This window comes from Talpa europaea (assembly GCF_964194135.1).
Source record: "Talpa europaea genome assembly, chromosome: 7".
Classification (NCBI taxonomy): Eukaryota; Metazoa; Chordata; class Mammalia; order Eulipotyphla; family Talpidae; genus Talpa; species Talpa europaea.
The window spans coordinates 46,320-69,406 of NC_140074.1; the positions used below are offsets into that span (position 1 = coordinate 46,320).

The 23,087-nt window shown below is 72.1% G+C and overlaps 1 protein-coding gene across 8 annotated transcripts; it reads right to left on the bottom strand.

Moving 5' to 3' along the window:
* Nucleotides 1-23: 23 nt before the first annotated feature.
* GRIN1 (glutamate ionotropic receptor NMDA type subunit 1) lies at nucleotides 24-22,810 on the bottom strand (the record flags this gene model as incomplete). Of its 8 annotated transcripts, none has more annotated exons than XM_084236729.1 (21): nucleotides 24-817; nucleotides 2,777-2,887; nucleotides 3,930-4,075; nucleotides 4,154-4,263; nucleotides 4,385-4,546; nucleotides 4,808-4,965; nucleotides 5,049-5,197; nucleotides 5,266-5,378; nucleotides 5,489-5,607; nucleotides 5,681-5,845; nucleotides 5,972-6,099; nucleotides 6,180-6,321; nucleotides 7,477-7,560; nucleotides 7,658-7,802; nucleotides 9,260-9,434; nucleotides 9,508-9,629; nucleotides 13,853-13,953; nucleotides 14,653-14,715; nucleotides 18,710-18,886; nucleotides 21,244-21,378; nucleotides 22,553-22,810. In XM_084236729.1, 21 exons carry the CDS (start codon nucleotides 22,808-22,810, stop codon nucleotides 749-751), a joined length of 2,832 nt encoding a protein of 943 aa, XP_084092855.1. In that variant the 3' UTR covers nucleotides 24-748. The 8 variants fall into 8 exon arrangements, with proteins under 8 accessions (XP_084092855.1, XP_084092856.1, XP_084092858.1 ...); XM_084236727.1 differs by lacking the exon at nucleotides 24-817 and adding an exon at nucleotides 1,009-1,154; XM_084236730.1 differs by lacking the exon at nucleotides 14,653-14,715.
* Between the last annotated feature and the right edge of the window lie 277 nt (nucleotides 22,811-23,087).

A 23,087-nucleotide genomic window follows, 5' to 3' on the forward strand; every position in this document is an offset into this window, starting at 1 on the left:
GCGCAGCAACGACACGGACGCAGTTTCGCGACATTCCTTTAGGCATCACCTGGGCACACACCGGGGCGGGGGCGCCCGGGGCCGGGCCGGGCTGCGCGCGGGCGAGGGGAAGGCACGGCCGGGCTGGGGGCGGGAGGCTGGGCCTGTACAAGGGGGCGGCCGTCGAGGGGGGGGGCGGGCGGGTGGCGGACAGTCCCGGGCGGGCGGGCGGGCGGGCGGGCGGGCGTGGGGCCGCCGTCCTGGGCTGCGCGCTCCGCCCTCCCCAGCCGGCCGGCGGCGGGCGGCGGGCGGCGGGCGGCGGGGAGCCCAGCGCGGCCCGGGAGGCGGCGGGGGCGGGCTCGGCGGCGGGGAGGGCAGGGCCGGAGCGCGGCCGCGCGGGCGGGAGCAGGCGGGGGCGCGAGGCGGGCGCGCCCGGTGACCGGTGGAGGCCGAGGAGGGCGGGCCTCGGCCTCGGGCAGCCCCTCCCCGGGCCAGCTCAGCTCCCTCTCCCCCCGCCGGAGACCCCGGGGCCCTGCCTCTGCCGGAGCGCCCGCGGCCCTGCCCAGCCAGCTCAGCTCTGGTCCTTGGCCGCCGCGCTGGTCCGCGCCTCGGTCCGGCAGGGGCCGCCCGCCAGGCAGCCAGGCGGGCGCGCGGGAGGCCCAGCTGGGCGGTCTCGGGGCGGGTGGGCTTCCCTCGGGCCTTCCCGAGCAGCAGGACCCATCAGTGTCCTTGGCCGGGCTAACTGGGCAGGCGGGCGCCTCCGGGGGCCTCACACCACGGTGCTGACCGAGGGATCTGAGAGGTTGAGCGGGCCCGTGATATCAGTGGGGTGGCACTGCTGCAAAATAGAATCACAGACAAGGCAGCCCGTTAGCCGGCGCCGGGCGCGCGCGCGGGGCGGGACTGCTGCGGCCGCCCCTCCAGGCGGGGGCGCGGCCGGGCCGGGGCTCCTCCCGGGCCCCGCGGTGCTCCGGGGCTCTGCTGGGCCGGGCCGCTGTCCCGTCCGTCCGTCTGTCTGTCTGCGGGGGAGGGGGGCAGAGGAGGGCGGGCAGGGCGTCTCAGCTCTCCCTATGCCGGGCGCACATCTGCAGCTGGCCCTCCTCCCTCTCAATAGCGCGTCGCGGCAGCACTGTGTCTTTTTGGTTTTGCAAAGCGCCGCGTCCACCCCCGGTGCTCTATAAATAAGAACCAACAATCAATACCCGCTGGCCCCGCCGGCCGCCAGGGACCCCAGCCCTGAGCGCCCAGTGCCACCCGGGCCTGGACCGGCCACAGGACAGGGGCAGAGGATCTCAGCAGCCGGACCAGCCCCACCCTCCCAACAGAGCCCCCCACCCCGACCGCCCCTGGGGGCTGAGCGGCCCTCCCCGCGCCCCCCAGTCATCCTGCAGGGCAGGGCCTTCCCCAGATGCCACGTGGTGCCAGGGCTAGCCTGGGGGATGGTCCCTGGCGCCCAGGGAGCCCCGGGCCTGAGTCCGCTGGGAGCGGCCCCCCAAAGGCACGGGAGGGTCTCTGAGCTGCCCCTGAGCAGCCGAGGGGCCGTGTGTCTGCTCGGGGTGGGCGAGAGAGCTGCCCCTGCCTGCCTGCCGGCCGCGAACACACCTGCTCCCAGCGCTGCTCTGTCAGCAGGGGGCCCCTCCCAGCCTGCCCCCCACCTGCACTCCTGCCGCTCTCCCCAACTCCCCGCCAGCTGGGCCCTGCGGGCTCAGGCTCCGCCCACCTCCCCGGGCCTGGGGCGCCCAGGGGCGGCTGTGCTGCAGCCCCGCGGTGGACCCCGTGCTCCGGCTTCCTCCTGCACTGACCCCCCCACTCGGAAGCGGGGCCTCCAGGCCTCCGGGCCCCTCCGGGGAAGCCCCAGCCTCCTCAGACTAGGGCGGCTCTGTGCCCTGGCTGCCTGCCCCCTTCCTGTGCTGCTGCCATGAGGGGGGCGCGCCCCGTGGGCTGGAGGCCAGTCTACCCCTGGACTTCAGGGAGGCCCCCGGGCGCCCCGGCAGTTCCCCAGCAGGGCTGGACACGTGTGGGGCTCCGGTCCCCCGTGTGCAGCCGCTGAGGCAGGTGGGCGGGGGAGCCCTGGGCCCAGGTGGAAGGCGGGGCTCTGATGGTGGCCTCTAGGGGGGCAGGGGTGAGGGTGTGTCCCCCTAGAGCGGCCTCGCTGCCCTGGGCCTCTGGCTGGGAGCCTGAGTCGCCCGCAGCACGGCAGGCCCTGGCTGATGGGCTGCCCCACCGCTCTCAGGCTTCCCGGAGGCCCCGGCTTGGCCAGGGGTGGCTCTCGCCCCCTGGGGTCTCCCCACCCCCATCTGGCGGCCCCCTGTGGCCAGGGCCCGTGCCAACTGCGGGCCCCAGCCGTCCACCCAGACGGAGCCAGGCCCGGCGCCGGCCCCGGCCACACAGACCACACGAGGGACGCACAGGCTGCGAGACACGCGACACGGCGCCTGCGGGCTGGGCCAGACAGACGGACGGATGGGACACTACAGCCGCCCCCACGGACGCCGCGGCGGGGGGCGGCAGGCTCCGATGGAGAGGCTGAGGGACGATGTGACAGGTGGGCGGCCCCCGGCGAGGGCCGGGCCTAGGGCAGCGCGGCCCCGGCGGCCCACGACATGACACAGCTCCGGGATGGCGCGGCGCCGCGGCAGGGGCAGACGGACGCAGAGACACGGGGGCGCGGCCCGGGGGGCGGAGTCGAGGGCGAAGACCTCGTGTGCGGGCGCGTAGAGATGGCGGACGGCCGGGGGGAGACGGGAGACGGACACGGAGGGCGCGGACTCGCAGACGCGGGGCTGGGCTCCCTTACCGTGTCTTTGGAGGACCTACGTCTCTTGAAGCTGGAAGCCAGCGTGGAGGTGATAGCCCTAAATGTGGCTTTCTTTTTAGGGTCGGGCTCTGCTCTACCACTCTTTCTATCCTAAAATGAATATGTATAAGTGATTAGACGGCTACGGAGGGCCGCCGCACTGCCCTCGCTGCTCCTTGGGGGCCGCTGCCCGGCCTGGCCGCCACTCGGCCCTCGCTCCTGCCTGCCTGCGCTGGACGGAGGGCTGGGCGGACGTCGGCTCCTGCCCGGGGCGCAGGCCTGAGCTGACTCGTGCTGGGGCCGGCCTGGGCCTGTCTGGCTCTCGTCCTGGGAGCTTCGTCTGGCTGGCCGACTCCCGGTGGCCCCCGGGACCGGTGATCCAGGGGCGGGGTCCCCGCCAGCCAGACGGCCCCCCGAGAGGCACTCGCCAAGATGCGGGGGGCCCGAGGGGCTGCGGGCGGGAGGTGACGAGGGGCTGGAGCGATGGCGGCGGAGGCCACCGGGCCCTGGCTCTGCTCGGACGCCGGGGGGGCCTGCGCCCCCAGTGAGGGCCGCAGCCAGGTCCCGGGGGCAAGAGTGGGCGGATGAGAGGTGCCCGCGCTGCCAGCGGCCCCGTGCCTGCTCACAGCCCCACCCCAACAGGCTCTGGGCGGCACCAGAGAAAGAGAAGAGACGGAGCAGACGGACGGCCTCGGGCCCCCCGGCCCGGCTCCGTGGCCGTGGCCGCCCGAGGGGCACCCTCCGCAGACCAGCCTGGGCGCAGGCGGGCGGATGCAGCCGGGGGCGGGAGCGCAGGACACAGCAGGGCGCGGGAGGGCTCGAGGCGGGGAGGCGGCGGATGCGTCCTGGACTCGCGCGGGCCCTGTCTTACCCTGCCTCAGTCTGCCTTCCTACGGACGCGTGCCAGCGGGCGGCTCTGGAGACAGAGGGGCCAGGCGGAGGCTGGGAGCAGGGCGCGCGCCTCCCCTGGCCGGCTCTGCAGCGGACGGCCGCCCGCAGGTGGGCCCGGCGGTGAGGGCCTGGCCGGCTCCCGGTTCCGGTCCTGCCCGCGCGGGCTCGGGAGCCGGAGCCAGCGCTTCACCCGCGTGGACGGAGCGGGGCCAGGGCCAGGCCGGGCCGTGGGCACCAGGCCTCGGAGGGTGTCCTGCCCTACCTGCAGGTTCTTCCGCCACACGTTCACCGCGGCGAAGGCCAGCTGCATCTGCTTCCGGCGCGCGTCCTTGTGCCGCTTGTAGGCGATCTCGATGAAGATCAGGAAGATCCCGGCCACGATGCCCCCGGCCACCAGCATGAAGACCCCTGCGGGCAGGCGGGCGCCTCAGCATCGTGGCCCCGGGGAGGCCAGGGCCGGTGCAGGCTGGGAGGCCGGGGACGCACCTGCCATGTTCTCGAAGGTGAGGGTGGCGGGGGCGTTGCTGCGGGAGTCGCACTCCTGGTACCGCACCCACGTCTTGTCCAGGTCCTCCATGAAGCCGTTCTCATGGGACCTGGGGGCGTGGGGGCTGTGGGCGGCGCCGGGCACAGCCCTGGACAGGGTCTGCGGGGAGGGGCGGGGCAGGGGGGCGGCCAGGGGGCGGCCAGGGGGCGGCCAGGGGGATGCGGGCTCACTTGAGGATGGACAGGGAGACGTTCTGCTTCCAGGGGCTGTCCTTGCGCATGCCGATGCCGAAGCCCGAGCGGAAGAAGAGCTCGCCCGTGGTCACCAGGTCGCACTTCTGCGAGGCCTCGAACTCCAGCACCGCCGAGTCCCAGATGAAGGCGTGCAGCTTGCTGCGGGCACAGGGTCCCTGGGGCCTGGCGACCGGCTGCCGGCGCCCCGACTCGTGCGCCGTCCGCTGCCGGCCTCGTGGCTCTCCCAGCCCGCCCTGGACGCCCACCTGACCACACCGGGGAGCGGCCCCTGTCCCACGCTGGCCGCTCCCCCTTCCAGCCCCAAGCCCCTTTCTGGTCCCACTCAGCTCGCCTCACGCCCCGCCCCCGCCCCCTGGCCGGCCCGCCCCGCCCCGGCCCCCAGCCCGCCCCGGCCCTCACTTGTCCCGCACGGCCTGGATGGCCTCGGCGGCGCTCTCATAGTTGTGCTTCTCCATGTGCCGGTACATGGTGCTCAGCTCCACCTGCCGCCGGAAGTAGATGTCCACCGAGCTCTGCTTCACCGTCGCGTAGATGAACTTGTCGGAGGGATTCCGCAGCTGCGGGGCGGGCGCGGGCTCAGGCGGCGCTCCAGGCCAGCCCGCTGACCCGCCACCCCTGCCCCTGTGGGGCCGGGCCTCACCCGGGGGTCGTTGATGCCGGTGATGCGCTCCTCCGGCCGGTCCAGCACCAGGAAGGCCGCCAGGTTGGCGGTGTAGGAGGCCACGATGATCATGGCGAAGCCGGCCCACACCATGCCCAGGATGCGCGCTGAGAAGCTTCGGGGGGCGCCTGCGGGCAGAGCGGCGTCAGCTGCCAGGTGGCGGGGTGCGCGGGGGCGCGGCCGGCCGCGGCCTCACCTTCGCCGATGCCCGAGTTGAGAAGGACGCCCCAGGAGAACCACATGGCCGAAGACAGGGTCAGCGCGTCCTCCTCCTCCTCCTCGCTGTTCACCTTGAACCGTCCGAAGGGGCTGCGGGGTGCAGAGGGCGGGCGGGAGAGGGCGGGAGGGGCGCTCCCGCCCGCCCTCCCGGCTCCGCCCGCCCCGCAGGTGGAGGGGTCCGGCCCCCGGGCCGCGCTCACCTGAAGCGATCCAGCAGGTAGAGCATCACGGCCACCACGTGCACCGACAGCCCCACCAGCAGCCACAGCGTGCTCTGGAAGGGCTGCATGAACGAGTCCAGCGTGCTCCGCGGGATCTCCTGCGGCGGGCGGGCCGTCAGCGCCATCCGGGCCCTCCCCGCGCGCCCGCCCAGCCCCGCCGGCCGCGCGCACCTTCTTGACCAGAATGGTCAGGCCCTGGTACTTGAAGGGCTTGGAGAACTCTATGTACTGCGCTCGCTCGTTGTTGATGGTCAGCGGCGCCACGATCATGTCCGCCTGCCCGCTGAGCAGCTCGCCCATCATCCCGTTCCACTCCTTCTTGTTGCTGTTGTTCACCTGCGGGGCGACGGGCACCGGGCGTCGCGGCCGCGCCGGCGAGACGGGCTCCCGCCCGAGGCCCCCTCGGGGGCGGCCCGCTCCAGCGCCCGCCCGCCGCCGAGGCCCGCCCGGGCCGGCGCCTACCCGCTCCTGCGTGCCGAACTTGCCGTCGGCCACCAGGTGCACCTCGTAGGTGAAGTTCATGGTGCGCGCCAGCTTGATGAGCAGGTCCACGCAGAAGCCGTAGCAGCACTGGGGCACGGTGTGGCGGGCTGCGGGCGGGAGGGGCGGTCACCCGGGGGCCCGGCCACCCCGCTCCCCGCCCTGCCCGCACACCCGGCCCCAAACTCACGGCTGCCGGGGGACGTGTCGTTGGGCCCGGTGCAGATCACCTTCTTGACCGGGTCGCCGTTGACCGTGAACTCCTCCTTGCACGTGCCGTCGCTCAGCGTGGGCTTCACGTACACGAAGGGCTCCTGGTGGATCGTCACGATCTAGGGGCGCGGGAGACCAGCTCGCACCACCGCGCTGCGGCCCTTCCGGATCCCACGCACCTCCCCAGTGGGGCCCCTGCGGTCCTGGGGTCCCTGCCTCGGCGGCGCCTCCCCTACGAGGGGCCCCACATGCCACCCCCACCCGGCCCCTCCTCTTGGGGCGCTTTCCTTGTGGTCCCGGCCCCCGCACCCCACCCTCCACCGCTGCCTGAACGCCCGGCGCCCCGCACCGACCTCTCAGGAAGAGACCCCCCCCCCGCCAGCCCAGCGCCTGCCGCCAGGGGACAGTGCCGTGCCCACCGACTGTCGTGTCCACTCTGCTGGCTCAGGGCCTGGACCCACAGGGTCCACCTCCTGCCCTCAGCCTCCCCAGGTCTGGCTGCCCGGGGCTATGCTGGCGCGGAGCCGGCAGAGGGCGCGTGGGGCAGGTGGGCCGGGCGGGTCGGGCAGGCTGAGCCTCTCCCTCCGCAGCATTTTGGCCCTTGTCTCCCGGGGCTTGGGGGCTCTTTACACTTTCATCTCGCTTTTTCTCCTGTGCAAGCGAAATATATTTGTGCTTTTAAAAGTCCACTGAGGCCAAAAATAAGTTGCAAAGCCCGGCTGGGTTTTTCAGGGTGCGCTGGCGGAACTGCGGAGGGGCTGCGTGACTTGGGGAGAGCCCAGGCGCCTCCCAGAGGTGGTGACTGCGGGTAGCACTGACGATGGGAGCGGGGAGAAGCTGCAGGGCCATGGAGGCAGACGGGTCAAGGGACACCGAGGACTAGGGACCCCGAGAGGCTGGGGTGTGCTCCCGCTCCCACCCGTGCCAGGCCGGCTGCTGGCGTGCTGCGCCCCTCGGGGGGCTCCCAGAGAGCCTGGGCAGACGGCAGGGGCGCGTGCCCGGGGAGGGGACCCAGGACGGGCTCTGAGCAGCGGGTTACGATCATCACTCACCGGCATGTCCCCAGGGGGTCCCCACCCCAGCTGGCTCCCCCAGACCTAAGTGGGCCACGCCCCACGGGGGGTGGGGGGCGGCAGCCGCGCTCCTCTCCCACCCGCTGCGCCCTGCCCAGCCAGGTGCATGCGGCAGGCGCCAGCCCCGCCTCTGGCCACATCCGCTGGCCTGGCTGCCCCCTTGTGGGGCCTGCAGGCTGCCTGGCACGTCTGGGGGTGCACCTTCAGCCTGGTGGACATCTGATATCCTCGAGGCCTCTCTGTCTCCCCGCCCGGCCAGATGATCTTCCTGTCGTTGGGGATGACCTGGGGGTGGGAGTATGAGATGGAGGGTGGCCACGCAGGGGTCTTGGCCCCGGGACCCTAAGGCCCCAGCCCCCACCCCCTCATGACCCCCACCTACATGGGTGCCATTGTAAACCCCCACTTGCACCAGCTTGCGGTTCTGCAGGTTCATGATGCTGTAGTTGGCGAACTTGCGGTCCCCGTCCTCATTGAACTCCACGCGGCCGGTCACGCCCTCGGCGTACTTAGAGGACATCAGCACCCTGGGGAGGCAGGCGGGAGCCTCGGGGTCGCCCCACTCTGGAACGCACATGCCCCTCCCGCTCCCTCCCAAGAACGGGCGTCAGGGCAGTGACCTGCTCTAGTGCCCGGGCCCCAGGACAGCACGGCCGTGTGGCCCGAGCGCCAGGCGGCCTCCAGAGCCGCGGCAGAGCCTAAGGACAAGTCTGGTGCCGCCATCCCCGCCTGCAGGGTGCCGCTGCGCGGGCGCCAGGGGCTCTGCCCAGCGACTCCGCTCGCTGCTCCTCCAGGGGGCCTCGTGAAGGGCTGGCCCGCACCACCCGGGCGTGCGATCCGAGGGGCCGAGTTAGCTCCGCCTGATCGGGACCATCCACTGGGGGCTTAGGGCCACCCCTGGGCGCATTATCTGGCCTGCTGGGTCCCCGGAAGCTCCCAGTCCCCATCTCAGCAGGAGCCTCCGCCCAGTCGCTGGCAGCCACCCTGGGGTGGGGCAGGGGAGGGGAGCCGGAGCCCTGGGCCAGCACCTCAGCGTGTGGCAGGTGTTGGTGTGGAAACAGGGCGGATGGCGGTCGGCGTGGAGATGGCGGGGGGGGGCTGGGAGGCGAGCCCCCCCCGTGGGCTGTGGGAGCAGCTACTCCCACTTCTTGGAGCAGCCCAGCCCACCTTTGCGCCAGAACAGGTTCATCCACTCTAGAGGAGGCCCCGCCCACCCTCGGAGAGGCCACGCCCACCTCTTGAAGAGCGGCCCCGCCCACATCTGGAGAGACCTGCCCACCCCAGAGAGGCCCTGCCCACCTGAGAGGCCCCGCCTGCCCTAGAGGAGGCCCCACCCACCATCAGCGAGGCCCCGCCCACCCAGGAGAGCCTGCCCACCTCTTGACGAACGGCCCCGCCCACCCAGGGAGAGGCCCCGCCCATCAGGAGAGGCCCCGCCCCAGAGTGCCCGCCCACCTCTTGAAGAGTGGCCCCGCCCACCCCGGAGAGGCCCCGCCCACCCGAGAGCCCCCGCCCACCCGACAGGCCCCGCCCGGGGCACCGCCCACCTCTTGAAGGGCGGCCCCGCCCACCCAATGAGGCCCCGCCCACCCAGTGAGGCCCCGCCCACCCGAGAGGGCCCCGCCCCAGGCACCGCCCACTTCTTGAAGAGCGGCCCCGCCCACCCCGGTGAGGCCCCGCCCACCCCGGTGAGGCCCCGCCCACCCCGATGAGGCCCCGCCCCGGGCGCCGCCCACCTCTTGAAGAGCGGCCCCGCCCACCCCGGTGAGGCCCCCGCCCACCCCGGTGAGGCCCCACCCACCCCGGAGAGGCCCCGCCCCGGAGCACCGCCCACCTCTTGAAGAGCGGCCTCGCCCACCCCGGTGAGGCCCCGCCCACCTGAGAGGCCCCGCCCCAGGCGCCGCCCACCGCTTGAAGAGCGGCCCCGCCCACCCCGGTGAGGCCCCGCCCACCCCGGTGAGGCCCCGCCCCGGGCGCCGCCCACCTCTTGAAGAGCGGCCCGGTCTTCCAGATGTTGGTGTTGCCCACGCAGCCCCGCGGCGGGTCGGTGATGTTCTCCTTCTCCAGCAGCTCGTGCACGGCCTGCGCCACCACGCCCACGGCGTCGCTGATGTGCGCCGACTCGTTCTTCCCGTTGATGAGCTGCAGCCCGATGATGCCTGCGGAGCGCGGCCTTGAGCGCGCCCCGCGCGGCCCCCCCCGCCCCCCCCCCCCCCGCCGCCCGGCACCCACCGTCCGGGGCGTAGCGCAGCGCGTTCCCGGAGATCTCGCGCTCGCCCACCAGCCACACGTAGCCCGCGCCGGTCATGTTCAGCATGGCGGCCGCGCGGTACACGGTGGCCGCGTCGTCCTCGCTGCGGGGCAGAGCGGGCTGACGGCCGACTCCAGCCGCGCGCCCGCCTCCCTCCCGCGCCCCTCCGGGAGGGCTGGAGGCGGGTGATGGCCCCCAGCCGCACTGGGCAGCACAGCCCCCAGGGCAGGGGCACTGGCAGACCCCGCCCGGGGCAGGCTCGGCCCGGGGCGCCGCGTGGGCGGGGTGCTGCTGGGGTCCTCCCGGGCGGGGGGGCGTGCCTGGGGCTCGGGCGGCGGGCGGAGGCAGAGCCAGGTGTGTGCAGCCCCGGCCACCTCAGCCGCGCTCCTGCCACCCCCGCGGCCCGGCCCAACCGGTTGCGATGAGGGGCTGGAGGCTCCGGGGCTGGTGAGAGGCAGTGGCCGAGCCCCTGGGGAAGACGCGGCCGCCCCTTGCGTCACCCACACACAGGGCCCTGAGCTCTTGGGGTGTCCTCACAGGCCAGCCCACGCACCTAGTCCTGGGGGACCCTCTTCCTGCTTCCGCCGTCCCTACCCTGCCAGGCTGGACCTGGCACCTGATGCCAGGAGGTGTTTGCATCTCCAAACATGGGCTACTGGGCACAGACAGCACAGGTGGCCCAAGCATTGGACTATTCCTGGCACAGCGTGTCTGGGAAGAGCTGCAAGCACCACAGCGTGGGGGTGTGCCGGCAGCGCCACCCCATTACCCAGCTGAGCACATCCAGCGAGCTCGCCAGGCACACTGGGCACCGCCTCCACCGGGGGCTCAGGTGTGTGCGGCTCAGCTCACATGGGCGCACACCTGTGTCTGCCTGTCACTGCTGGAGGCTCTGCAGCTGCCAAGGCCTGTGCCCCCCACCCTGCCCTGTGCTCTGTGGCAGGCTCCAGCAGGGACAGCCTCTCGCCTGCCTGATGGATGGCCATGCGGGTCCGGGTGCAGCGCCAGGGCCAAGAGGCCAGTGCCTGCCCCTGCCTGGGCATGCACAGCAGTGTGTGGCGCATACGCCGTGGGCATGCAGTGGGCATGCACGCTGCTGCTCGGGGGCAGTGGGGTGCACGTGTCTTGGTGGGTGTGCAGAGTAGGTGACACACGTGCACACGAGTGTATAGGTGTGCCTGAGTGTCTGCAGTGTGCATGGGGAGGCTGTGTGCTGGGTGGAGTCTCGACTGCCACCGGCTGACCCCAGCCTCAGGCCTGTGCAGCTCTAGGGGTGGGGGTGCCCTGCAGCTGTCTCAGCTCGGTTGGCACCGCCCAACCTGACCGCATGCTGGGAAGGAGCCGTGTGTGCCACATGTGTGAGGGCCTGCGAGGGGCACGTGTGAGCCACGTGCCTGTGTGGCGTTCGCGTGTGTGCACGTGTGTGCGGTCAAGGCGCTTGTGTTGTAGATGGCGTGTGGAGTTGTGCACACACATAGGAGGGTATGTGGGGATATGTGAATGTATATGGACAGGCATGTGTATGTGTCCGTGTGTGGAGGTGTGTGTGGACGTGTGGGCTCCTGTGGATATGTGTACGGGTTGTAAGCACATGTGGAGGGCTATGTGTGCATTTGTGTGGGGAGGGCATTTGCCTATATGTGTAGGTGTGTGCACACATGTGCTGGTGTGTGGGAATATGTGTGGATGTGTGCACATGTGCAAGTGCATGTACCTTTGTGGCGGTGTATGCATGTGCATGGATGTGTGCACATGTGTGTGCTGCGTGGAGGGCATGTGCGAGTTTGTACTGTGTGAACATACATGGATGAGTATGTGGATGCACGTGTTATGTGTGTGGACATGTGTGTGCATGTGTGGAAGGGGGTGTATATATCTGAACACGTGGGTGCAACTGTACATGTGTATGGACATGTGTGCATGTGCGTGTAGGGTTATGTGGTGTGTGTACTTGTGTGGGTGGCATACGTATACGTGTGGGGAGGTGGGGGTGTGCAGATATGTGGACGTAGGCATGTGTGCCCTGCATGAATGCATATGTGGGAGTAGTTGCATGTGTGTGGTCTGTGGAGGGTTGTGGGCCTGTGCATGTGTACACGTGTGTGCGTGTGAACGTGCATGGATGCATGTGGGCGTGAGTGGGTTGTGGCCATGTGCACGCATGTATGATCACATGTGAAGCTGTATCTGTGCGTTGCGGCATATGTGCATGAGTGTGGAAGGTGTGCGTGTGGAGGGTGCACGTGTGGAGGTGTGTGTGTGTGTGTCCAGGTGTGTGTGTGCGTGTGGACATGTGCACGTGTGTGGCTGCGTGTGTGCGTGTGTCCTGCCACGCTCTTGGGCGGGGGCTCACCTCTGGGTTGCACCCGCTGTCCCCCTCTGGCCGTGCTCACACGCAGGTGTGGGGGCGCCCGCAGCACCCCGGGCCCTCCCAGCTGACCGTCCGCAAGTCCTCACCACAGACTGCGACCGGCTCGCCTGGACACGGAGGGGGCTTGCGGACCGGGGAGAAAGCAGGGCAGAGGCCCCTCCGGGCCGGGCAGGGACGGCCTCACTGGGCGCTCGCTGCCGTGAAACGGCCACGCCCGTCAGCCCGTGCCCCCTCGCCGCCCCCCCCGCCCCCCGTGGGATCTCACCCTTTGCAAAAGCGCCCGGCACCTGAGCACGGGTTCGGGGTGATGCGCGTGGAGTTGCTCTGTCCTGGGCCCATGGGCCGTCCACAGCGAGCCGCGTCCGCTCGCCCGACGCCTGCCCACGGCCCGCCCACCCCGCGGCTCCAGCCCACCCGCGGCTCCAGCCCACCCGCGGCTCCAGCCCACCCGCGGCTCCAGCCCACCCCGCGGCTCCAGCCCACCCGCGGCTCCAGCCCACCCGCGGCTCCAGCCCACCCCGCGGCTCCAGCCCACCCGCGGCTCCAGCCCACCCGCGGCTCCAGCCCACCCGCGGCTCCTCTGCGGGAGGCCGAGCCAGGGTCTGGAAAGAAAGGAAGAGGCGGGGCGGGGCTGGCTCTCGGGGCGGGGCTTCCATGGGCGGGGCTTGGTGTGGGGCGGGGCTTCCGTGGGCGGGGCTTGGCTGGGGCGGGGCTTCCGCGGGCGGGGCTTCCGCGGGCGGGGCTTGGCTGGGGCGGGGCTCCCGGGGGCTTGGCTGGGGCGGGGCTCCCGGGGGCGGGGCTCTCCCTGCGTGGGCTCGAGCTCCGCGGAGCGTGCCCCGGGGCGCTGTGTCCCACCCGCTGGGCTCGCGCTCACCCTTTCCCCCAGCCTCTCCCGCACTGCCCAGGGCTGAGCACCCGTCAGCGGGCCGTGACCCCGAGCTCCGGTTTGCCTCCTTCAAAGCGGGGCGCGGCGAGCAGCCCCTGCCGCCCCTGCCCGCCCGCCCCTGCCCGCCCGCGGGCCGCTGCCGGTTCTCCGCAGCGCTGGACGCAGTGTCGGGGCGTGCCCCGGGCTGGGGTGACCCTGCCGTGCCTGGGGCTACCTCTTCTCGCTCCTGCCCCGGGGCCTGGCCCTGCCCTTCCCGGGGGCGCGTGGCCATTTGCGCCCGGAGCGTCTCCCCGGCGTGTCCCTGGGGCCGGGAGCGGCCGCCGTCCAGGGGCGCGGGTGTTCACGTGGCTCCCCTTGGGGTCCCCCTCGCGCTGCCAGACGATGCTCTAATTCCTCAGTCTGCCGCGGTCCTCCCCCTGCCACGCTCCCTCCCCAGGCTCACCTGCACACATGCCGCCTCCCCGCCTCCCCTTGGGTGACTGGCCCCTGGCCCCGCACCCCAAGCTGTGACTCCCCGGGGCAGGACGCTGCCGCCGCTCGCCCCCGCGCCAGCCCTCGGCCAGCGGCAAGAGCAGCTGGAAACAAAGAGGCCGGGGGAGGCTGGACGCGAGGGCGCAGCGTGGCCAGGCGCCCAGGTGTGAGTGCGCACGTGGGCGTACTTGCACACGTGTCTGCATGCATGTGCGTACGTGTGCACATGTGCATGCATGTATGTTCTACACGGAAGTGTGTGTACGTGTATGTGAGTGTGTGCGCACATGTCTGTGCGTGCACAGTCTGTGCACATGTATGTACATTCTACACGGAAATGTATGTACGGGTGCGTGTGTCTGTGTGTCTGCGTGCACACGCATACATGCATGTAGGCACATTCAACACGGAAATGTCTGTAGGTGTTCACGTGTGTATGTGTACATGCATGTTCACACGTGTGCCTGCCCGCACGTGCACGCACATGTGCGTGCGCACAGACTGTGTGCTTGTGCGTGCGCACATGCATGCTCTTTGCCAAAGACATTAGGAAGCTGACACGGCAGCCCTGGGTGCGGGGGAGCCGGCACTGCCTCACCTGGCCGAGAGGATGATGACCCGGGCCTCCAGCTCTCGCGCCTCCATCAGCAGGGCCGTCACGTTCTTGGTTCCAGGGTCAAACTGCAGCACCTTCTCCGCCTGTGGTGTGAGCGACAGTGTTAGCCGTGGCCTTGGCGGGGACGGGGTGCCTCCAGGGCGAGCACTGGCCGCAGCCGCTAGGAACCCCGAGGCAGCTGAGCTAGGGCTGCCGTGGCCTGCACCTGCCACCTGTGCTGTCCACCTGCCTGCTCGCTCCACTCTGCCTGCCCAGCACGCTCGTCCTGCTCGCGCTCCTGCGCCGCCTGGGGCGGCGCTCCGCTCACTCCTGCTCTCACTGTGCGCTGAGCATGCAAGCTGACGTGGGCCGAGTCTCAGGAAGAGGCGTGCAGCGGACAGGAATCAGGAAAGAGTTTTGGAACGCAACCGGGAGTAGACGGGGCCGACTTTTCCACAACGGGCTGTCCTCTCGGCCCGGTTTGCAGGCCCCTGCGGGCGCGGCCAGCTCGGCGGGCGGGCGGGCGGCCCCTCCTGGGTTCCACGAGGAAACCCCGGGGACCCCAGAGGTTTGCATGCACTCCCCGAGAGCAGCTCCTCCTGCGCTGGGCCTGCCTCTGGCGCAGCCCCGGCCGAGGCCGCGGTGGGCGCAGGGGTGGCCCGCAGCGGCCCTGTCCTGCCTGCACTGCCTGCCTCACGACCTCGCTCTGCGCAGCCTGCGTGCGGCGCGGCTGGACGGCGGCCCGAGGTGAGCGCCGAGCCGGCCCTAGTCGGTGGGTGGCGTGCAGGTCCATGCATATATACCTTGGGTCCGCGCTTGTGGTCATAGGACAGTTGGCCGAGGTTTTCATAGTTCCTGTTTTTACTCTGATGAATAATGTGCACAGAGAAAATATGCAGACACAGAAGAAGATTATAAACGGTTGAAAATGACGGCGCTAAAGCAATCACACCACCTCCTCGGCAGGTCTGCAGGCCTGGAGCTCGCAAACACCTCCCCGGGGCAGTGGGGCGGGGGTGGGTGGGGGTGCATGGGGCCAGCGGCGCCCCGAGCCGCGCTCTGGCAGGTGCTCACGCTCAGGAGGGAGGGCGGCCCTGTCCCACCTGAGCAGGGCGCGCCCCTTGGCGTCCCTCCTCCACCCCACCCTGCATGCGCCTGCGGTGTGGCCCTGCAGTGTGGGGTGCTGTGTGCCATGGGGTGCCTGCGTCAGTCCTGAATGGGGTGACAGCACCCCCTTGTGCCTTGTTCCCTACATCCCCACTCAGGAGTCTCCTTTCTGCCTTCTGGAGCCTGTGGGTCTGTTCCCACTGCCTTTCCGTGACCCTGGCCCCGTGATGTACTGGGGCGTGGGGACCAGGTGGTGCGGCAGCGCCTATGGTGAGGGCGGGGACCTGGGTACCGGCTTGGGGGGCCCTGGGTAGCAGCTCGGGGTGCTTGCCCACATAGCCCAAGAGGGAGGCGTGATGGCCAGTGCCACTGAACACTTCTGTGTAAGCATGCACACACGCACATGTGTGTACACAGCACAAACACACGAGTGCAAGCAAACACACATGTGCACACATGTGCCACTGTGTGCACACGTGCACGTGTTTGTGGGTGCTGTGCTGGGTGGTGTGCATGTGTGTGCTTCGCACCACGCACATGTTTGTGTGTGTGCTTCTGCTTTCGTGTTTGTGTGCACCGGCAGGTAACACACAGTGTAATGCATGTGCACCCTGCGTTGATGTGTGTGTTCGTATGTGTGCACGTGTGTGCCCTTGCACTGTGCCCATGGTGTGTGTGTGTGTCTGAGTGCATGTATGGGTGTGCTCCCCTGTGCTTGCATGTGTGTGTCATGCACTGTGTCCGCAGGCATGTGTGGGGCATGTGCAGGCATGTGTGGAGCATGTGCAGGCATATGTGGCATGTGCGGTTGTGTGGGGGGCATGTGCGGCCATATGGGGGTGTGTGCTGGGTGCATGGGGACATATGTGGTGTGTGGGATGTGTGTGGGTGTATGGGGGCATGTGCAGGTGTGGGGCATGAGGGGGCATGTGAGGACTTGTGGGGGAGTGTGTAGGACTGTGGGACGTGTGTGGTCATGTGAGAGCATGTGTGGGCATGTGGGAGCATTGCAGGTGTGTGGGGGCGTGTACGAGGCATGCGGGGACTTGTGCAGGGATTTGAGGGCGTGTGTGGGGCATGTGCAGGTGTGTGGGGTGTGTGTGGGTGTGTGGGGCATGTGCAGGTGTGTGCGGGCATTTGTAGGCCTGTGTGGGGTGTGTGTGTGTGTGTGTGTGCGGGGCATGTGAGGGCGTGTGGGGGTGTGAGGCATTCATGGATGTGTGTGGGGTGTGTGGGGCATGGGCGGGTGTGTGGGGACATGTGTGAGGCATGCGGGGACATGTGTGGGGCATGTGGGGCATGCAGGTACATGTGCGGCATGTGCGGGGCATGTGCTGGGAGTATGGGGACGTGTGGGGCATGTGCCGGGAGTGTGGGGACGTGTGTGGGGCATGTGGGGATGTGCAGGGCGTGTGCATTGTGTGGGGGCATTTGAGGGCATGTGGGGCCTGTGTGGGTGTGTGCAGGGCATGTGGGGGCGTGTGGGGACGTGTGCAGGCATGTTGGTTGTGTGGGGTGTGTGCAGGGCCTGTGGGGACGTGTGTGGGGCGGGCGGCAGCATGTGGGGACTTGTGCGGGCAAGTGCGGGGTGTGCAGGGACATGTGTGGGTGTGTGGGGCATGTGGTGTGTGTGCGGGCGTTTGTGAAGTGTGTGCGGGGCATGTGGAGCGTGCGGGGGCATGTGGGGGGCATGTGGGGTCATGTGGGGACTTGTGTGGGCGTGTGGGGTCGTGCAGGGACGTGTGCGGGTGTGTGGGGCGTGCAGGGGCATGAGGAGGTGTGTGCAGGGCATGCAGGGACGTGTGCGGGCATGTGCAGGTGTGTGCAGCATGTGGGGTCGTGTGGGGGACTGCGGGGTCGTGTGTGGGCATGTGGAGCATGTGGGGCACGTGGGGGCATGTTGGGGGCATGTGGGGCGTGTGTGGGCGTCTGGGGCCTGCGGGTCATGTGGAGCATGTGGGGCGTGTGCGGGCCTGCGAGGGCGTGTGCGGGCGCGTGCGGGGGCATGTGGGGGCACGTGCGGGGGCGTGCGGGGGCGTGTGCGGGTGTGTGCGGCATGCGGGGACGTGTGGGGGCGTGTGCGGGGCCTGCGGGGGTGTGTGCGGGCTTGTGGGGGCGCGTGCGGGGGCGTGTGGGGGCGCGTGCGGGTGTGTGGGGGCATGTGGGGCGTGTGGGGGTGTGTGCGGGGCATGTGCGGCGTGGGGGCTTGTGCGGGCGGTGCTCCTGCGCGGGCGCCTGCTCTCGGGGCGCAGGGGTGCCCCGAGCCCGGGTGTGCGGGCGCATTTGGCGAGGTGCTGCGGGGTGTCTGGGCGGGCGGACCGGGGCGGCCGCAGCCCTTCCCCCTTGAGCCCCGCGGGACCCTCCCAACCCTCTGGGTCTGCCCTCTGGGGCCTCGGGGGCCTTGGGGGGCCCTCGGGGGCCGGCAGCCCTGACCTGGCGGCAGGACACGCTCCCCCGGCCCCGGGCGCCCTGGCCCTCCCAGCCTGGACCTGCCCTCTCTGCCGTGGCCCGCGTGGGCGTGGCCCCAGGTGTGGTCTATGCGTGGCCCGGGTGGGCGTGGCTGGGCGTGGTCTGTGCGTGGTCGGGGGCGTGGTCTGTGCGTGGCCCGGGTGGGCGTGGTCCCCTGGCGGGCGTGGTCTGTGCGTGGCCGGGTGGGCGTGGTCCCCTGGCGGGCGTGGTCTGTGCGTGGCCGGGTGGGCGGGCAGGCGGGGGTGGAGGGATTGTGGGTGCTGGGGGTCAGGCTGCCACGCGGTGACTGGGGAGAGCGCGGGGTCGCCGGGACCCCAGAACGCCGCCTCTGGTCAGCGCCCCCGGGCAGGCGCGTGGCCCGCGAGTGGGAGGCCGCCCCGGGGCAGGGCTCAGCGGGCCAGCGGGGGGCCCGAGGCCCAGGCTGGGATTGGGGGTGGCATTGGGGGGGATGGGCTCCCGGGGGCGCGATGGGCAGCTGTGCGTGGGGGAGGAGGAGGCCGGGGGAGGGCGTGGGTGGGTGTCTTGGGCGGGCACGTGGCGTGGCGGGGGCCTCGGTCAGGCCGCTGAGCCCCAGGCGGCGGCGCCCTGAGCTCTAAGACTGGGGGTGTGGGGCCTGCGGGGCGGCCCGGGAGGGAGCTCGACGGGACCGGGGCGTGGGAGAGGCGAGGCGGGGAGGGGGTGCGGAAGGGGCAGGGAGTGGGCTGTGGGTGGGTCCTGGAGGGGCGGGGCGGTGGGCGCGGGGCGGGGCTCTGGCGCGGGCAAGGGTGTGGGCGTGGCAGGGCGGTATGGGCGGGGCACGGCTTCCTGGCAGGGGCGTGGGCGGGGCGCTGGCTGTGGGCGGGGCGGGGCGGGGCGCGCTGGCGGTGGGCGGGGAGTGGGCGGGGCGCGCTGACGGTGGGCGGGGCGCTGACGGTGGGCGGGGGAGTGGGCGGGGCGCGCTGGCTGTGGGCGGGGCGGGGCGGGGCGCGCTGGCTGTGGGCGGGGCGCGCTGGCTGTGGGCGGGGCGTGGGCGGGGCGCGCTGGCGGTGGGCGGGGCGGGGCGCGCTGGCGGTGGGCGGGGCGCTGGCGGTGGGCGGGGAGTGGGCGGGGCGCTGGCGGTGGGCGGGGCGGGGCGGAGGGTGTTTGCGGAGCTCCAGGAGGTCCAGCCTTCGCCCCGCAGGGTTCGACACGAAGGAGATTTCGACTAATGGCGAAAGCGGGTGAGATGACCAGGACAGGCCGGGGGCGCATGCGGATGAGAGAGAGGCACAACGAGCACGGACGCGGGGCCGCGGGCGCGCGCACCTTGGACTCGCGCTCCTCCAGCAGCGTCTCCAGGCGCTTCTGCGCCGCGCGGCCCTCGTGGTCGTCGCTGACCAGCAGGATGACGTGGTTCCAGCTGTACACGCGCATCATCTCGAACCACACGCTCGACTGGTGCGAGTAGGGCGGCACCGTGCGCAGGAAGCTCAGGTGGATGCTCTGCGGGCGGGCGGCGCGGGGTGAGCGCTCCCGCCCACCCGCGCCCCTCCGCGCCCCCTCCGCGCCCCCTCCGCGCCCCCTCCCGCGCCCCCTCCCGCGCCCCCTCCGCGCCCCCTCCGCGCCCCCTCCGCGCCCCCTCCGCGCCCCCTCCCGCGCCCCCTCCCGCGCCCCCTCCGCGCCCCCTCCGCGCCCCCTCCGCGCCCCCTCCCGCGCCCCCTCCCGCGCCCCCTCCGCGCCCCCTCCGCGCCCCCTCCCGCTCCAGCGCCCCTTCCGCGCCCCCTCCCGCGCCCCCTCCCGCGCCCCCTCCGCGCCCCCTCCGCGCCCCCTCCCGCGCCCCTCCGCGCCCCCTCCGCGCCCCCTCCCGCGCCCCCTCCGCGCCCCCTCCGCGCCCCCTCCCGCGCCCCTCCCGCGCCCCCTCCCGCGCCCCCTCCCGCTCCCGCGCCCCCTCCGCTCCCCCTCCGCGCCCCCTCCCGCTCCCGCGCCCCCTCCGCGCCCCCTCCCGCGCCCCCTCCCGCGCCCCCTCCGCGCCCCCTCCCGCGCCCCCTCCGCGCCCCCTCCGCGCCCCCTCCCGCTCCCCCTCCCGCGCCCCCTCCGCGCCCCCTCCCGCGCCCCCTCCCGCTCCCCCTCCCGCGCCCCCTCCGCGCCCCCTGCGCGCCCCCTCCCGCGCCCCCTCCGCGCCCCCTCCGCGCCCCCTCCCGCGCCCCCTCCGCGCCCCCTCCGCGCCCCCTCCCGCGCCCCCTCCGCGCCCCCTCCCGCGCCCCCTCCCGCGCCCCCTCCGCGCCCCCTCCGCGCCCCCTCCCGCGCCCCCTCCCGCGCCCCCTCCGCGCCCCCTCCGCGCCCCCTCCCGCGCCCCCTCCGCGCCCCCTCCGCGCCCCCTCCCGCGCCCGCTCCCGCCCGCGCCGGCCCTGCTCCCGCCCCTGCCGTGGGGCGCGGGCTCCGCCTGGCAGAAGAGGCGGCCTGGGGGGGGGGGCGGCCCCCGGGGGCCCCGCGCTCGGAACCCTCCGGCTGGACCCAGACCCCCGCGACTCCGTGCCGGCCTTGGGGGCGGCCCCGTCTGCGGGTGCTGGCGGCCCCGGCTCCGTGGGGCTTGGGGCGGGGTGGGGCGGGGTTGGGCGGGGTGGGGCGGGCACCTGCCGGGCTCTGCGTCCCCGCGCCAGGGCTGCCGGGGCCCTCCGTCCGCGTGGCCCGGCTGACCCGGCCAGCGAGGGGGGCGGGCGCGGAGGGGAGGGCGGGGAGCGGGGGGGGGGGCGGAGGCCAGTCCTGCCCCGGAGGGCCAGGAGCACCCCTTTCTCCCTCCGAGGGGAGGGGGCTGGTCCCCCGCCGGGCCGAGCAGGGGCAGCTCTTTCTAGGGCTCCCGGCTCTGGTGGAGACCCCTGGAGAAAGGGGCTCCGGGGCGGCCCGGCGGCTCTCCGGCCCTCGGCTCTGGCCCAGAGCTGGGGTTCCTGCCCCGTGGCCCTTGCGGTCTGTCTGTGGGGATCCCAGGCCCCGGAGTGGGGTGAAGCAGGTCGCGGGGTGCTCCGGCTCCCAGCCTGCACCCCAGCAGACGGGTCTCCCCAGGCGCTGGCAGGAGCTTGGCCCAGCCCAGGTTCCCTCAGCCCGCGGAGCTGCCCCTCCTCCCCCTGCGCCCCAGTGCAGGGTCCCCAGACTGCGCCCGCTCCCCCAGGAGCCCCAAGTCAGGCTGTGCGTGAGGGGGAGGTGTGACCACACACGGTGACCGCACACGCGTGCGCCTTTGCAGGTTTATCTGTGTTTGTGAAGTTGTGTGTTGTGGGTGTGAGTGTGTGAGTGTGCATTACTGGGTGTCCGTGAGGCTGCGAGTGTGTGTGTGCGGGTGTGTGTGAGGGTGTGAATGTGTGGGTATGTTTGTAAGTGTGTGTGAGGGGTGAGTGTGTGGGCATGAATATGTGTGAATATGAGAATTGTGAGTGTGTGTGAGAGTGCGTGTGAGAGTGTGGTGTGAGTGTGTGGGGTGGGTGCGGGGTGAGTGTGTGAGTGTGGGGGTGTGGGGTGAGTATGTGGGATGAGGGTGAGTACATGGGGGGGTGTGGGTGTGGGATGAGGGTGTGGGGTGTGAGGCGAGCATGTGGGTGTGCGGTGTGTGGGGTGGGGGGTGATTGTGGGGGGTGAGGTGAGTGCGTGGGGTGAGTGTGGGGTATGGGGTGAGTGTGTGGGGTGTGTGGGGTGTGGGGTGAGTGTGTGGGGTGTGTGGGGTGTGGGTGAGTGTGGGGTGTGGGGTGAGTGTGTGGGGTGTGTGGGGTGTGGGGTGAGTGTGTGGGGTGTGGGGTGAGTGTGGGGTGAGTGTGTGGGGTGTGGGGGGTTTGGTGTCCCCGGGGCCCCGGTGGCGGCGCAGGACCCACCTTGTCGGAGTAGATGGACATGCGCGTGGTCAGCCCAAGCACGGGGATGCGGTAGAAGCCGGCCGTGTAGGAGACGGGGGTGGGCGTGAAGTGGTCATTCGGGGTGGGCGGGTGGCTAACCAGGATGGCATAGACCTGTGGACAGGAGACACAAGTGACTCTGCAGGCCAGGCCGGCGCTGCCCAGGAGCGAATGGCCAGAAGCAGTGGCCGTTGGGGCCCAGGACACACCCACCAGGCTGGGCCAGAGTGCCGCATGGCTGGAGCGCGCAGGAGCCCTGCATGGGGCAGAGCCAGTCCTGGGCTGGGGGACATGTGGACCCTCCTGCCTGCAGGAAAGAAGCCTTGACGGGGCCTGAGACCCTTGCAGGAGAAGCGCAGCCACTGCCCCTGCCTCGTGTGGACAGAGGCCTCGGGCCCCGGCCCACCCACTGCGTGCCAGAGGTACTGGGCGCTGCAGGTGGGCACAGGAGGAGGTGCCGGAAGGTGCCCTGGATGCCCATCGCTGTGCCGGTGGCTCCTGGGCCAGTCTCGGTCCAGCTGGCGCGCGACCAGGGCCAGCTCTGAGCTCTGACCATGCGCCGGGGACGGGAAGGTGGGGCAGAGACACCCAGCGGGGCCTTGGGACTAGGTCCTGCGACCTGTGTGCAGACAGACAGGGTGGGAGCGGGGGGTGTTCCTGCACATGCTCGAGGGAGGACCTGCACCCCTCCATCCGCTTGCCCCATCCAGTGCCAGAGAGGGCCTGCGTGCCGCCCGTGGGGCGCAGCTGCGCCACCCCCAGCTCCTGGCGCTGGCTGCGCTCTGAGGTGACAGAACCCACAGACCTCAGAACGGGGAGCTGGAGGACGGCTCCCCAGAAGGGGTCCTCTCTGGACACCTCGCGCCGCCCCCTCCCTGTGACCGTGTGAGCACGCGTGCTTGCGTGTGTGCCCTGGGGGCGGTGTGAGCAGGCGCAGTGTGCCGGGCGCTGTGCACGGCTGTGCGGGCGGCGGCCCACGTGTCCCTCGCACGCGCCAGCGAGCAAGTGTGCGCCGCGGGGGCGGCGGGGCTCTGCTTACGTAAGCTGTTCTGCACCCCCCAGCCGTGGGGCGCCGCTGCCTCTGGGGGAGACGGCTCTCCAGGCGGTCCCCGCCGCCTCCCTGCCGCCGCCCCGCCCGCCGCTGTGCCCCCTGCGTCCTTGGCGGCCGCGGGCGGCGGAGCCAGAGCGGAACAAAGACAGCCCCGCCGGCCCCTGGCGCAAGTCCGGGTCCCTCCCGTGCCCCCCGCCCCCCGCCCCCCGCCCGCCCGGGAGAGCCGCGCGGGCGCACCTGGCTGGAGATGAGGTCCTCGCACACGGACAGGGCCATCTGGATGGCGTTGGGCTTGTGCGTGACGGAGGTGGCGTTGAGCTGCAGCTTCCAGGCGCCGTGCCGCTTGTTGGCCTGGTTCACGGCCTCGCGGAACATCTGCTCGTGCTTGCGCGTGCTCAGCACCGCGCCGATGTTGACGATCTTGGGGTCGCAGGCGGCGCGGGCCACGGAGCAGGACACGAGCAGCGCGAGCGGCAGCAGGCGCATGGTGCGCATGGGCCCGGCGGCGGGCGGGCGCTGTCCGCGGTGCTGAGCGGGGCCGGCCGGCGCGGCGGGGGACGCGGCGGCGGCTGCTCCGGGGCTGCGCGCTCCGGTCCCGGCGCGGCGGCGTCTGCGGCAGCCGCGGAGCCGCGAGCGGGGCCGACGTCGCCGCCCCTCCCGCCGCCCCCGCCCCCCGCCGCCGAGCCGAGTGCGCGCCTGCGCTCCGCGGGCACCGACGGGCCGGGCGCGCGCGGGGCGGGCGGGCGGGGCGGAGCGGGGGGCGGGCCGGGCC